This window comes from Dreissena polymorpha, chromosome 6 (assembly GCF_020536995.1).
Source record: "Dreissena polymorpha isolate Duluth1 chromosome 6, UMN_Dpol_1.0, whole genome shotgun sequence".
NCBI classification, from domain to species: domain Eukaryota; kingdom Metazoa; phylum Mollusca; class Bivalvia; order Myida; family Dreissenidae; genus Dreissena; species Dreissena polymorpha.
Window position 1 is genome coordinate 98,575,321 of NC_068360.1, and position 16,683 is coordinate 98,592,003.

The following is a 16,683-nucleotide window of genomic DNA, read 5'->3' on the forward strand; positions in this document are numbered from 1 at the left end:
CCGGAAAGAATAAAATAAAAGATGCCTTCCAGTTAATCTAGATGATTGCTTAGAGAGTTTAGCATTGGATAGCTAAATTCATTATTATAATGTGACCTGTATTATCATACATACGTGAGAAATGATTGCATGCGCTGGCCTTAACGACAACGCCTCCGTCGCCGATATGGGCCTTGCTCAGTCGGCACACGTTGTCCGGATCGAGCGGGCAGAAATCGAAACTCTGGCAGACGAAATCCGAGTAACCCACGCACTTCTGCGCACACTCCGTTACGTTATGGACGGCGTTACTACTGAACGTGAATTCGTCGTTTTTCTCGATCTCCTGGGCGCTCAGAAAGGTGAACTGGGCTAGACAAACAAAATTCAAATATAGACTTTCACATGAAATACGCATCAGCAACAACAAGGGCGTTAACAAAACAATAGAATTAGAAGCTTTTGTAAAATCAAATAATTAATGCAGCTTATGCTAATATGAATGTAATCATTCAATTTGTATGATTTTATACGTAAATCGTATGCGCACGTAAAACATGTTTGCAAATCTACGCATTTAAGTGAAACGCCCTCCCAAACTTAAAAGTGTTGTTTATTGATCATTAAACAACGATAAATTGCAAATTACTTTTTAAAATTTACCATGCCAGTATAGCGTAAAATAGAAAGACACTTGTCTACTAGTAAACCGACTTGCCCAGTCCTGGAGATCTGTCAATAATTGTTCCGGAGACAAACACCTGCGAGTTGTCATAGTCAAGGCGGATATCCTGTACCCGGATCGGATTGACGTTTGCGGCTGCGCGGATAGCACTTCCTGCGTCGGCCAAAAGTTGACCGGAAGTGCCCGTTTTGTAGGCGCCTGTTAATAATAATGAAACAAATATTTTATATACTTTAACATCCGGTTTTACAATTTAAGCCCGGAATTTGTATTTAGCCTTTGATATAATCGCGGCGTGAATACACTGCCAATGGGGCGAATGGAAAATTAGTCAAATCTAGTGGTATTCAAAATGCACTGAAATTTAGCTAGATAAATATGTTGTTTATGAAACAAATGTGCAGAAAATTTAATTTAAAAAGTTTTTTTTGGGGGGGAGAACATTATAACGTATGCAATCAATTGGTAAACCGCAAAAGACCTACCCGGAAACCGGATCTGGAACTGCAACTTGGCAGTCTCGGAGTAGCAAGAGGAAACGTCGAAGAGCGAGTAGTCAGGGTGACCCTCGTCGAAGTCCAGAAAGTTGTACATCACGTGAATGGCGAGCTAATGAGAACAAGAAGCGAGCATTTCACGCCGGCATATGAAGATTACTTTTAGCTAGGTTAGATTCCACTAAATTCAATAGTGTCCTAAAATTAACAGCCAACGCAATGCCTATTTTCGTGCCTCTCCTTCAAATCAGGAAGTGCAAGCCTGGTGTCAATATCCCCTTCCAACAATTGCCATCAAACGGCAGGTCATAACACTTCTAATAAAATATATCAGGACCAATAGCAGACAGTGACAGAAATGAAGTGTACTTCATGTGCTAGTAATACGAGTCTACTTCATGTAATAGTAATACGAGTCGTACTTCATGTACTAGTAATACGAGTCTTTGCGTTCGGATGTATTGTGAGAAGATAATGGCAGGTTTACACATTCTTAAGCTGACAAATAAGGTTTCGCATTCAAAAAAAAATGCAGAAAACACACAGGTTTTGACATGAAAAAAACGTTTTCCTTTAAAAGCAATACATGTCAAACAATAGCACAGCTACATAGTGGTTTTACAAAATGTGGTCCTATAAGGACTGGTCCATAGTTTTCCTTAAGGTTATATTCAACTAAATCCAATGTCTATTAAAAGATGTCGTCTTTGAAAATTTGCAGTCAACAAAGATAATTTATAGTTACTGCTTAGAAATGCATCATCTCGCCTTAATGCAAACACTGGTAGAAAACAAAGTTTCGGCGTTGAAATTTCAATTTAATCCGAGTACAAGTTTAAAAACACCCAAAAACTTCATCTTCCTACTTTCTCCTATGAAGTGCATAACATGCTGCAGAAACACACTCATCATAAAGGAAAAACCACACACAAAAACATGTCTAAGATTGATATATCGCTTTTATACTAAAAAGAAAATGAACCTTTTAGAATCAGTTATTCGTCACTAATCGGTCATTTTTGTTTGTATTTTATTGGAAACTCAATAATAAGCCCTCATATTATTTAAATAATGTTCTACATTATGTTGATAAATGTTAATCTAATATGCATGCACGATGTACAAACCGGTATATAAACATTTGACCCGTGTTCTTTGAAAAGGGGGTTAAAAGCATGTGCATAAAGTGTCGTCCCAGATTAGCCTATGCAATCCGCAAAGGTTAATGAGGGACGAAACTTTTCGCAAAAACTGAATTTTTGCTAAGAAGAGACTCTCTGTAGACGACAAATATTATAAAAGCGGAAAGTGTCGTCCCTAATTTGCCTGTGCGGACTGCACAGGCTAATCGGCGACGGCACTTTACGCATATGCATTAAAATCTGTTTTCACAGAGAACGGCTCATTTCGATTTAAAAATCAAGGCCATTAAGAGTTTCTTATAAAGATTTGACACGGGATGGAACATCATATACCAGTCTGATGTACTCACGTCTTGGACGGTTACTTCAAGAAACACGGGCACACCCTTCGGATACGTACTTCCGTCATCCGGGACCTCGAAATACTGATCCTGTGTGACGGCAAAAAAGTAAAACATGTCAAATGTATTCGATCCCCTCAAAATAATGCGGATATTTAACGCAATTGGGTCATTAACCAGATTTCTCAACAAAGTTGATCTCCGGCGAAATTTCATTGCAGTGGCATTTATTTATACTTGAACAAAAGTTTTTTTTCATTTGAACATTAAACTTTTCATAATTATTATACATTTCATACTTATGTTGCTAACTGTGTTTCTTCGGTACTGGTTACCTATGGAAGCGTATCTGGTTCAACCTAATTATATGGTCATGCCGGATTAGTTTATATCGACTTATTGTGAAATAACGTGGTATGTCGTCATAGTTTTGTAGGTTTTTTCCCTCTAAGTTTTACTTGTCATAACGACATTAAGTTTAAGTCTCAACGTAAATGTTTTCGGCTTTACCCGAAAAAATATTTGGTCGACATGATCTAAGTCGACAAATCAACATAATGTTTGGCGTCATGCTCTTGTGAAAATGACTTGCCATCATAGTTTTAGTCGACACGATGAGTTATTGTTTACGCCATGACACCTTTTTCATATCATGCCGTCATAGAATGTTGACATCATCACAGCATCAGGGTGTACCATATTCGACTCCATAGGTTACCGTGTATTGAGTTACCCAAGCTGACGCGCATGTTAACTAAGCCCCGACAAAAATAAACTGTCTTATCTATATCAACATTAAAATAAAAACAAAATGATCTTACATCAAGGAAATAGTACTCAAAGATGGCGGAATGACGGCTACCATCACCAGCATCGTAGTCAGGTCGCAGTGCCGTAAAGACCTTGCAAGTTAGGCCACGTGCCGTCCGCTGACAAAAAGATAGATATCCATTAGTGTTTTCCAAGGCGCTTTAGCGTGGTGCTGCGCCACGCCGCCGTTCTGATGCGCCAATTGGCCTTTTTCTAAGGCAAAAGCCGCCACGTGCCCTTATTGATCACATATTTATTGCCTCCTGGCAATACTTGTTAGATTAAATGTTTGCAAAATCATGTTTCTTAACTAATTTATGTACATGTGGTAACAATAGCAAGCGCTCTTTTCAGTGTTGTCTGAAATTATAATGTCGGTGATGATCTCGGTGATGGGGATTATAATGATGACGATGCTGATGACCTACAATAGAGTTCGGATTACCGGTATACGCGTACCTTCCCGGTGTAGGCGTAGTCGGAATTCAGATAGAACAGGGCCATGGGGTTCTTCATGTGGATGGCGTACACGTTGGTACCATTGATCGCCACCGTCTGCTTCTCGGAGACGTCGAACGTGGAGTTGACTAGAGCGCCGGATATGCACCGCCCGGTCACCTGGTCTTTCACGTAACGCACGCCTGTGTAAAGACGGCGGAGACAATACATTTTAAACACTCTTTTGGAATGTTTTGTTAATATCTTGGACGTCTGTAATTTGTAGACGTTTGATACTCATGCGTCGCAAAGATTGTGTATATTAATGTAAATAACTCCGTAGGGCCGATAATACTAAAGGAAGACATATCTGTAGAATAAAAGTTATTTGTTAACGTCATCTCCCGAATAATTGATTAACTCTTGAAAAACTAGCATAAAAAACATCTGTTATATAAAGGCCAAATGATGCAACATTTATCGCGGGAAGAAAGCGGATGAAAATGTTGAATTTATACCTATGAAAGGTAGATTGTTTAAACCTTCAAGAAACCAAGTAAACATATGTTTACAGGCCACATAACTTTAACATTGAAACAAACTTCATACAACAAGCATTGCTGTTTGTTTTAGTTGTAATAGATGTAGTAGACGACAGCTTACCGAAGTTGTAATCGTGAATCTCTGTAATTGGGTTGGTCGTGTTGAGGGGCGGACTCGGCGACAGCGTCCGGTAGTCATAACGGATGTACTTGTAGGTTTTGTCGTACCACACCTAGCAACGGATTTAACAACTGTAGATGTCGTCATAAAATGCATAGCAACACTAAAAATACGGGATATTACCTCACCGTATGGTTTACACACGAGAAAATCCGCTTTTTATTTGATTGCAGTCAATGTAAAAATTATGTTTCCTTTGAAAAAATGCGTTGTGTGTCATATACTTTTTTGCATAAAGTTGCTTATAAATATTTCGCCTGATCGAAAAAACTCCGTTTTATGCAATTATAAAAAAATATATTTGTTACGACGTGTGCATGTTGGTAAATTCCGTTTTTGACGCCATAAGGTCATCAATAGGTAAGACTAAAGTCTGCTTGTAAAACAGCTGGTTGGCGTCGTATAGTAGTTATAGTTATAAATTGGCGTCATTCTGTTAGTGATACCACTGTGTCTGCTTAGGAAACCGCTCGTACAAATACTGGTGATAACTTCATACTGATAATAACGTCTTATGAAAACCCGCAATAGAAAGTAGAAGGTACGACTTACGTCTGCTTGGAAAACCGCTGTTTGACCCTGAAGGATGATCTCTTGTCGATAGTGGAAAAAATCCGGAAGTTGTGGAACGGGTTGAGCGTCCTTCCGGTTTGCACAGATGACTCCTTTAGGGGTCTAACATTTGGAAGGAATTAGTATGCTATTTCTCTACATACTCCAGTTACATGTTAGGTTTCCATTTACAGTTTTGTACGGTTTCCTATCATCGTTTAAAACCCCTTATATGAGTCGCGTTCTGAGAAAACTGGGCTTAATGCATGTGCGTAAAGTGTCGTCCCAGATTAGCCTGTACAGTCCGCACAGGCTATTCAGGGACGACATTTTCCGCTTTTATGACATTTTTCGTTTAAATAAAGTCTCTTCTTAGCAAAAATCCAATTTAGGCGGAAAGTGTCGTCCCTGATTAGTCTGTGAGGACTTCACAGGCTAATCTGGCACGACACTTAACGCACATGCATTATGCCCAGTTTTCTCAGAACGAACAAAACTCGTATATAAAACAAATATATCACATTTATGTGAAAACAGATGTCATCCGCTACCCCGAAACTTTGGAAAAACTCTTGATGTGTAGTTCTAAACAACGTGCAGACCCATTTATAACCAATTAAGGTTATATAAAAACGGTTTCTTTATCACGGCCGTTAATTACGCGTGCAACCTCTTTTGCGATGCATTAATAAATGAGCCAATGCAACTTCCGAGGTGACGCTCAGGCCCGGATGTTTTGAAATTTCCTGGACAATTTTACAGGGTGATTAGATTTTACATGTTTGTTTTTTTTAACATAATTCGCATCATTTTTAAAATCGGACAATGTAGTGCAATTCAGCGAAGATTGATTCGTCTAAAAATGTACAGACACGTACATTCTCACCCGATTTGAAAACGTGAGAACCTTTATAAGTTCTGGCATGGTGGAGTTTTAAAAAGCATTTCAATGAGTTTTTTCCTGTGTGACGAGAAAATGTTCACCCATTTAAATCGCTAACGGCATCAAACGATTGCGTAAAACATACATTAGATGATGCATGCACAAAAATTTTGGCTTCTTGCCGACTTAGTAGATAATTTTGCATTTTTCCAAAAGAGATGGAGCCAATGCTTAGGAGGTGGCGCTAATGATAGGAGGTGGCGCTAATGATAGGAGGTGGCGCTAGTGATAGGAGGTGGCGCTAATGATAGGAGGTGGCGCTAATGCAGGATGTATCAATTAACAGTCGTACCACAATGACATTATCGCATGACGTAGATTTGAAAGATACTGTTATTTGTTATATTAAATTTATTTTTGAACGTACATACGAATGCCCATATCTTTACAGAACATAAACACAATCTATAATAAATAAGATGTCGTTTTTTATATAAGTGATGAATAAAACATATGGTACGGTGTATACCAAAAATGTGTAATACTCAATCAAACCAATAACTTAATGTTCAACATTATCAAAATAGTTCATCGACATCAATATTTGTATACAGTATGATAATTCACGTAGTAAGTATAATATGACACTTCTTCTTGAAACTATGATTTGTGGCTGTTAATCCAAATGCTTAATTTACTAAAAGGCCAAGGTCAACGAATCTAAATTAGGCTGATTAATGTTGTTTTTCCCACTGTCAACTCCAAAATAAATGAAGTTAGCTTGGTCTTTTTCCGTTAACATTTTTGTATAACACATGTTAAATGTTGTTATCTTACAAAGACGAACGTTTAAATCGATCAATACATTATTAGAAAACTACTTTTTCTAATTAAAACGCACGCGACGCAAATGTGCTGAAGTAATCAACTTACAAACAAATATTTAAGTCCTGTAAACATAATAGAAACCATAACATAAAATATTTCACTTTAAAATAGCTATACATGTGCATTGGCGCCACCTCCTAATCTGAGCGCCACCTCCTTGGCATTGGCTCCATCTCTTTTTGAAAAATACAAATTTATCTATTAGATCGGCTAGAAGCCGATGTTTTTGTTCACGCATTAACTTGCACAGTTTCAAAGCAATCGTTTTATGTAATGAGCTATTTAATTTGCAGGGAATTTGCTCGTCATACAGGCAAAAGACATCGATTTGATTTTACAATTTCTATCATGCCACAACTATAAAGGTCCTCACGTTTCCAAATTGGTTTTGATTGTATGTTTCTGAACATTTTTAGATGAATTCATATTCGCTGAATCGCACTACATTGGCCGATTTTTTAAAATATTGCGAAATGTGTTGAAAAACATATTAAACCTAATCACCCTGTTAAATTATCCGTTAAATTCCTAAACATCCGGGCCTGAGCGCCACCTCGGAAGTTGCATTAGCTCATTTATTAATGCATCTCAAAAAAGAGGTGGCGCGTGTGATTAACGGCCGTGTTTATACGGCATGTGACTTGAGTGGTATTTTAAGTTTGCAAACTTGTTATTTTTGCCCACAGATCAGCGGGATTTCCAAAGTAAAGCACATTAAGGATAATTGCAAGTAAAAAGAATTTATAAATTATTTAAATGCGCTACTACTACATCTTTTAAATAATAATATGTGTATTACTAAGCCTTTATCACCTCAAATATTGTGGAGTCATCGGGGATGGAGAATCGAAAATCAATGAAGTCGTAATAGTGCAGGAAACTGTAGGGGCCTCCCGACGTTGCCATGGTACCGTTAGCCACTGCTCGAACCGGGATCTGAGGGATGGCGATAGGGTCACTCCAGTTGCGGGCTGAAATCAATTCACATCAGGTTTTCAACACAGAATATAAGAAATCTCATATTTGGCAAGCATAAAAATTACACAATAGTGACGTACGTACTCCACTCAATTTTGAACCCTACATTCCAACTTCCTCGGCTCGTATTAACATAGCGACTTTGGGGGAAATAAACAGTTTGTTTCTTCTATAGCAAGACTGCTTATGTCGAAAACACGCTTGTTATGGCAATATTGCCTTTTTAACTCTAAATATGACCTTGACCTTTCAGGTAATGAGACGGGTTATACAAAACACACTCAGTCTCCTCATGATATAAATTGATGGTTAGAAATAATAAAAATAAAAAAAAATAAACAAAAAATAACAAAGTAATAAACTACAAAATCACAGCCCGGGAAAGCTGTTTTTGATTAAATTTTTCCTTTCTTGTCTAAGTGTGGCCATGACGTCTGAGGTAGGCTTGATTGTGCTCTAAGGAACTGATGCAAAAATAAGACTTGACACACAAAATTCAGATAAATTATGGGTTTTTTACTTACTTAAAATCACTTAAAATCAATGTATGGTGTTTTTTATTTTATTAAATGTATATTTGAAGAATTTATATGTTCTTAAAATGTAAATACATTAATTCATAATTTAATTAAATCGATAAAACATGTGCACGTGTCAAAATGTTTATTTTTAAATATTAAAATATATATTCTAAAAAAATGACGAAAAACGTATGGGATCGTGTGGATGTGGGCGAGCTATAATCATGAGAAGTAGTAGTCTTACCGAAGAAGTAGTAGTCTTACCGGAGAGAAGTAGTAGTCTTACCTGAGAGGTAGTAGTCTAATCGGAGAAGTAGTAGTCTTACCTGAGAGGTAGTAGTCTAATCGGAGAAAAGTAGTAGTCTTACCGGAGAAGTAGTGGTTATACCAGAGAAGTAGTAGTCTTACCGGAGAAGTAGAAGTCTAACCGGAGAAGTAGTAGTCTTACCGGAGAAGTAGAAGTCTTACCGGAGAAGTAGTAGTCTTACCGGAGAATTAGTAGTCTTATCGGAAAAATAGTAGTCTTACCGGAGAAGTAGTAGTCTAGGGTGAAGTTCGAGTTGACCTGGGGCCAGTATTGACAGCTCCGCCAGTGGTCCACCAGCACACCCCTCACTGTGGCGGTACCCATGTATTCCTGTGTATTAAGAGTTCCGTTATTATAAAATATAGAATTGAAATGTCAGGTCAGTGTTTGAATCTATCATTTTAGCATATAGCCAAAATTAATTAATAAAACGACATTGGATTGTATTTTGTGTGATAAGAAACGTTCTTTAACCTCTGCAAAGAGATACAATTAAAATTCTAAAGCTGTATCCCGTTTAAATGATAATATTAGCATTGTAACACAAATAAACATATGTTGTTCCTGCTTATGAGTAAATATTATATTTAAATGTACATCAGCGCACTGAATGAACAATACTGCATCACTGGTAAAAGCCTTGATCTGGGAACACGGGGTTAAATGCATGTGCATGTACGTTAAACGTCGTCACATATTGGACTGTGCAGTGCGCACAGGCTAATTAGAGACGACACTTTTTCCTTTTATTGTATTTTTCTTTTCTTCTTAGCTAAAATCCAATTAAGGTGAGAGTGCCGTCATTTATAAGCCTGTGAGAACTGCACAGGCTGATCTTGGACGACTATATTTATTTAGTTGCACCGACCTCGCCGAAAGTGCTTGCGAAGTGGAGGACCCCGCCGGTACTGAAAACGTGGGGCATGCCAGCTATGGTCCGGTTCCCAAAGAACACATTGTTCGAGTCAGTACTTAACTCCTCTGTGAGACAGGTACCATCTGCGTGTATAATACGAGTATATGTTATAAATGTGCATTTATCACATGCATTGATCAAGATAAGTATACATTAATTTTAAAAGCCAGAGTCCTTAATTCTAAATTGTTTCTTGTGTGATCCTAGAGCTCAAAAATATACATAGCATGGTCACACTACTGATAAAAAACACAAAAGTACCAAACCCGAGAACAAAATCATGACATATGGTTCTCATTTTAAGTTTACAAATACCAAACCATTACATTATCAAAATTTTCGCAATATCGTTATGAATAGGTAAAAAAATTCTTAGTCGTCCTTATGTATGGCTATTTAAGAACACGAGCTAAAGCGCTCGAGGTATAATTCCTATTAATTAGAAACCTTTTTTAGCTTGGGACATATTTACTTTTCGACAATTTTTGAATGATCTATCGTATGTGATTTCCTATATTGGTTTAATTCTTTGAAGATATATCTTACAAGTGTTCTTTACTCGCCAAAACTGTATACTTCAATTTTCCGTCTAACCTTTAGTAAGATATTTTATATTTTACCACGACCCTCGACATGTTTGATAGAAAATGAAACCTTTTTAAATAAATAATTATCACTTAACCCATTTATGCCTAGCGTTTAGAAAAAAAGGCCTTGGCAAACAGGGTAGACCCAGATGAGACGCCGCATGATGTGGCGTCTCATCTGGGTCTGCGCTGTTTGCTTTAAGGAATTTCTGGAAGATATATTCTAAATATAGAGTTAAATATACTAGATATCCCTAATTTTGGAAATAAATTGATCCAATTTAGAAGGATGGGAGAGTCCACAAGGCATACATGGGTTAAGAAAGATAAATCACCCGCCTTTCTGTATATGTTCATAGTCCGCAACACAATTGAAACAACCACAAATCACGTACTTCCATAAATATAGAACAGTTGATCGTTTTCGTAATCATAGACGAGCGTGAAGAGAGAGTTGTTCTGCCGCATCTGCAGGGTGGCCTGGTTTCCGGGACCGTCATAGTACTCCGCCCCTGTGATGGTCTGCCCCTTATCCACGAGGTTCACCTCGATCGTCGTCTGGTACTGGTCCGGAAGTTGCGGCAAGTCCGGTCCTGTCGATATAGCGATTTATTTTTGTATAATATGTTTAATTAACCCATTTATTCCTAGCGTATAGAAAAAGGGCATTGGCAAACAGCGTAGACCCAGATGAGACGCCGCATGATGCGGCGTCTCATCAGGGTATGCGCTGTTTGCTTGAAGGAATTTCTGTAAGAAATATTCTAAATATAGAAATAAATATACTAGACATCCCTAATTTTGGAAATAAAATGATCCAATTGTGAAGGATGGGAGAGTCCACTAGGCATATATGGGTTAACGTCCAAATAGTATATTTTGGAGATCAAACAGCATGCCTCCATTGTGTGTGAAGTTTTTCCAAAGTTTGAAATGTTTCATACACATTCAATTCCAATAACAAAAATGTCACACGGATACAAACATGTAAGTGAATGTATTTTTATGTTCTCTGCATATGAAAACTTAGGTGTACCACGAAGTTTCATTTAATAAGTGTGTCGGCTCCGATTATTGTAATTATTGACCGAGAACCAGATGAAACCATAAAAATTTGATTCATATTGACAGCCTTCGCAGCTTTATTCTGTCATATTGTACAAACAGTTGTGTTAGATTTGTTTGTTTGTTGCTTTTTTGTAAAGGCGCCCTAAAAGCCTACTAACCCGTGAATGATAAATAGTTATGACTTTGGTGTCTTTAAATTGAGGTGTTTTTTGTGTGTTAGAAACTTCATTTTTGCGAATATTACTTCATCTTAACAATAAAAAGCACTACGAGGTACTAGTATGTTAAGGGATTTAAGTTTTAAAATATTAATCAAAATAATTCATTCTAAAAAGGCACCCGTGTATGAAGCAGACATTTTAAAATACATGTACTTCTAACGATACTTTGTTTCAGGATATCGTAGACTGTGTCCTTTTTAAAACAGATCCGGAAATACAACATTGCCAAGAGGAAAGATGTGAGTTAATTACCATAATTTGATCAGCGTTCTTTCTCATTCAATTATCATTTTATATCAGTTTCGATGGCCCAGACATTACCTATATAGATACCGACATTAGTGTTAATATCACCGAATAGTATTTGTGTATTGAGCGCAAACAGTTGTGTATGTTTCAACTAACCCGATTGACTCTAATATTTTGTGCCGACCACTTTTTAAGTATTTCAAGTTGAGTTATCGCACATTGTTGGTTCATTCGATCATATGAACCGCGTTCTGAGAAAACTGGGCTTAATCATGTGCGTAAAGTGCCGTCCCAGATAAGCCTATGCAGTCCGCACATGCTTATCAGGGACGACACTTTCCGCTTTTATGGTATTTTTAGTTTCAAGGAAGTCGCTCCTTACCGAAAATCAAGTTTAGGCGGAAAGTGTCGTCCCTGATTAGCCTGTGCGGACTGCACATGCATTAAGCCCAGTTTTTTCAGAACAAGACTCATATTTACTCTATTTACCTAAAGAACTATAATCAAAAAATTATTTGGACGAGTTCTGCTTTTCCTTTCACGTTCTTATTAATGTGGAAAATTACACGGAAACTAAAAGGAAAACGAATTTGCGCCGACATACCTACTATATATTCTTGTGTGATAGTCATTCATTTGTATTTCACTGTTTTCTGTAAGTTTTAAAAATGATAGCAGCTCTTTATAAGATGTGTCCATTAGGAAAGCTGTGAACAGGTCTATTTAATGCCGTTTGCAAGTAGATACAGGTTATGACAGCCATGCATCGAATGCGTTTTAAAGTGACATACCTGTATTATTAAATCTCGTGCAGTATGGTGTCTGGCACGTGCTGTCGCGAGAACACAACGCGATCAACAAAATGGTGAGGGAAAACTGCAAGACAACAAGTTGTATTTGTTAAACTGATATAATAAAATATTCATGAATAATCGCAAAGTACAACATTACCGTGATACAAAACATGGAAGTATGTTGAATATACCGTGATATTATGGCAAAAACACAGATGTTCGACGGTGATACACCGCGGTATGATAATGAAAACGCAATGTCATGATGATAAAAACACGCTGATATAATTTCGGAAGTTTAAATTAGCTGTCTATTGTTGAAATTTGATAAACATGTTCGATGGGACTGCTAATGCATGAAATTAACAACGCTGTATTTCGAAGTAAATAACACTACGGTGCAATTAAAATCACTTTGTGTGCGATTATGAAGACAAGACTGCATTTAGACGTCGCAGTAAAAAGACCATAGGGGCGATGCGACAGCTAGATGAAACACACTTCTCGCTGGTGATGCGGATACTTGGAAAACGGATGGCACTTCGATAACAGAGAAAAACAAAAGCCATGCGCGAAATATTAGTTTCTCAGTTTTTTTAATGGATATCCTTAATATTGTTTTTTTTCAGACACGGTTCATGGTGATAAAAGTATATCCTTTGGATTGTGAAGGACGAATTTTATAGGGGCCTTATCACAGATTTTGGCATGTTTTGAAGTTTGTCATTAAATGCTATATATTGATTACTGTAAACATTAAATTTTAAAAGCTTCAGTTAAAAATAAAAAATAAAATTTAAAAAAGGAAAAAAAAGTAGCCCGCAGCAGGGCTCAAACCAGTGACCCCCGGAATCCTGAAGTAAAAACGCATTAGCCAACTGAGCTATCTTGCCACGCATACTTACGACGCGTATTTTATACCTTATATAAGCAATTTTCGTAGTTTCACAAATTTTACCGACAACAACAGAACTCTCCAAATTATTAAATCGTTTCGCGTTGCAACGCTTTATAATTTTTAGGTTTTTAAATCGTCAAAAGATGCATATAATGGATATATTAGACCATGGCAAATGTTCGATAATACTGTTTCGCCACAAATATCATAACTAAACCGAAAATTTGCGAATCTGAAACAACTTTTTTTTATTTTGTCAATTTACCGAACCGTGAAAAGATCCCTTTAAGAAAAAAAAGGTATGTATTTGCAAAAAAATAGAACATTTCATCGGGAAACAGCATAAACTTGATGATCAATTTTGATAGCTCTAGATAAAATATGAAATGTTGATAGTTCTAAATGAAATCTGAATGAAGATAGAGCATGTTTCAATAGGTGGTATGCATGATGGTGTAGACACTTCGATTTCCTATTGAAGGAGACGTCGGATAACGGAGACTTTAAAACTAATTAGGCACCTGATGTCCGTTGTTTTATCTTCTACTTAAAATGCGCTTATTTATATTGTTACTATTCTTACCACCTTACCAAGGGTGTTTGCTATTCCAGTATGTACAATAAGCACTGTGATTTAACCCTTGCATGCTGGGAAATTGTGTCGTCTGATAAATGTCGTCTGCTGAATTTCTAAAATAAGCATTTTCTTCGATTTTCTTTTTCAAGTAGCAATACTATCAGAATAGCAAACAGTAGGATCTGATGAGACGGCCCGTTTTGTGGCGTCCATCTGGATCCAACTGTTTGCACAAGTCCTTTCAATATTCAGCTCAGCGCTTTTAAGGGTTAAACTTGTGAAATGGTGTGTGGTGTTTGAGATTTATTACAGGTCGTCCCGCGTCCTTCGCGACTACAGATGTATCGACCTGCCCCTTGGACCCTTCAGGGGAGAAAATAAGTTCATAGTATACATCAGAGCACGATGGCCAATGAGACCTTAATGTGTCTAGATGCTTTGTTGTTGTTGTGTGTTTTGTTGTGTGTTGTGTTGTTTTTGTGTTTTTTATGGATTATGTAGTGGTTTGCCTTTTATCGAAATGGTTTTGGCAGTATTCCTTTTATCTCTAGATTAGCATTATCCATATTGGCATTAATGTTTATTCCTTAAAGTTTGTGTGTGGTTTTTGTGCTCTCCGCCCCAAGAGGTGTTAGTGGGGGTTCGAGCGGGATACAGAGGGCGCCCCGATTTTAAATACTGAAATGTTGATAGTACTCAATGAAATATGAACGAAGATAGAGCATGGGTTATGTGTTTAGATAGTATGCATGGTTTTGTAGACACGTTGATTCCCGTTAACGGACGCGTCGGATAACGAAGACTTTACAAATCTGGTACTCTGATGTGCTGTAGACGGCGAGAGTACCGGTGAAGTACTGAAGTACAAGGAAGCAGGCATCAAGACGAATATATATGTAAGCTTCAACGTAACAACCCATATGAAAAATGAATGAAACTTCACTCTAAAAGGGTAAGATTTTAATCCTCAAGATGTGTCTTCATTGAATACTCCTTGGAAAACTAAATCAGGATCATATTCCAAAGGGATGCGAAAAAATGAAACAAATTTTCGGTGAATCGTTATAATTTACGTCAGTACAAAAATGGTAAAGCATTGCCTGCTTACAATAGCAGTAATCACTAAAGAATTTTGTATCTGGTGTACTAGCAATTGTGTGTTATATCTGTTAAAAAGTGTTGAGTAATTGTTAAATTGTCATTGAGATGATCGGCTTAAGATGTGTCCATGAAAAGGTGGCATCGGACTAAAAACAGTTGAATTTCCTCAATACGTCATTAGTCTGCAAAGTTAAAATGTTGTTACATTTATAGACTAATTAAATTTTTAATTCATAAAGTAAACACGTTCTTGAGTAATTTCTAAGCATTTTCTAAGCAATTTATTTTGTTGAAATTTGTACTAATCATTCACTGCAGGTGATTTCGATGGAATTATATCGTCCTTTTTTATAAAATCGACCGTTTTGCCGAGAATTTCTTTCTTCTCAATACGCAGAGATTTACCATTAATCGACCAAGTTCCGTGTTTTAAACCCAATAAACAAAACATAAATGCAAAAAAGCTGAAGAACTCACATCTCGCGCGTGGCTTTTGTGTACTCTGTTCAAGTGCCATCGTTTTATAAAGTATCCGCATTACCGGCATACACTTGCAATACGACGATTAACCCATGTATGCCTAGTGGACTCTCCCATCCTTTTAAATTGGATCAATATATTTCCAAAATTAGGGATATCTAGTATATTTATTTCTATATTTAGAATATTTCTTCCAGAAATATATTTTCGCAACAGCGCAAACCCTGATGAGACGCCGCATCATGCGGCTTCTCATCTGGGTCTACGCTGTTTGCCAAGGCCATTTTTTCTAGACGCTAGGCAAACATGGATTAAAGCAAACCATGATGGAGACGCAATACTTACAGTAACTGCTTTAAGAATTGCCTTTATAGTATGAGCTCAACCTAATTGTACATGGCTAATTTTATGACTGGAAAGCACATCCTGAGAGTAGTTTGGTGCTTGCTCGTCATCGACGGAAAACGAGTTACTCAAATAAGCTTCTCAATTGACCATGGGGAATCAAGCAAACCATCGTATTTATGAATAATTCACCATACATCTCATCGGTTTATGTGTCAAACTCTGCAGGGAAATGCACCAATCAATCGTTTTAAAATCAATAAATTAATTTAGACGGTGCTAGCTTCGTAATTTATAACTTTATCGCACGTTATAAATGTAGAGACAACGGAATATATACCGTCGTTTCCGACAATGGCTTAACAGCGAAAAGGTTTTGTATGTGCTAACATACACTCGCAAATCATAAATACCTTCATTTTTGTTCTTTACAGATGAAATCAACTAATGAAGTCAGATCTTGTTTTACTGGATATTAAGTTCCACTGACAGAACTGGCGGCAACAATTAACATTCGCAATATTCCGTATGAACTTGTACCTTGGTTTATTTTGATATGTTTTGTAATGAGTTGATTAAAGGATTGAAAGGTGACCAATTGTAAAGAGATAAATGATTACAATTGACTTTTGAATCCCTAGTCAACCCGGGGTAGACATAATACACAGTTGAAATCTCACAACAGTTATCTTCTCGTTACATT

At 37.1% G+C, this 16,683-nt stretch overlaps 1 protein-coding gene across 1 annotated transcript in view; it reads right to left on the minus strand.

Annotated features, from left to right (window-relative positions):
- Window positions 1–16,432, minus strand: part of LOC127834810 (uncharacterized) — a 39,318-nt gene extending 22,886 nt beyond the window's left edge. Inside the window, exons 1-14 of the mRNA XM_052360867.1 lie at window positions 16,394–16,432; window positions 12,577–12,661; window positions 10,643–10,840; window positions 9,613–9,743; window positions 8,966–9,074; window positions 7,752–7,909; window positions 5,168–5,290; window positions 4,556–4,667; window positions 3,914–4,095; window positions 3,466–3,573; window positions 2,654–2,734; window positions 1,150–1,273; window positions 698–862; window positions 115–351 (exon numbers count right to left, since the gene is read on the minus strand). Of these exons, the coding sequence (XP_052216827.1) occupies window positions 115–351; window positions 698–862; window positions 1,150–1,273; window positions 2,654–2,734; window positions 3,466–3,573; window positions 3,914–4,095; window positions 4,556–4,667; window positions 5,168–5,290; window positions 7,752–7,909; window positions 8,966–9,074; window positions 9,613–9,743; window positions 10,643–10,840; window positions 12,577–12,661; window positions 16,394–16,399 (1,819 nt within the window). The 5' untranslated portion in view covers window positions 16,400–16,432. The remainder of the gene's footprint in view (window positions 1–114; window positions 352–697; window positions 863–1,149; window positions 1,274–2,653; window positions 2,735–3,465; window positions 3,574–3,913; window positions 4,096–4,555; window positions 4,668–5,167; window positions 5,291–7,751; window positions 7,910–8,965; window positions 9,075–9,612; window positions 9,744–10,642; window positions 10,841–12,576; window positions 12,662–16,393) is intronic.
- Between the last annotated feature and the right edge of the window lie 251 nt (window positions 16,433–16,683).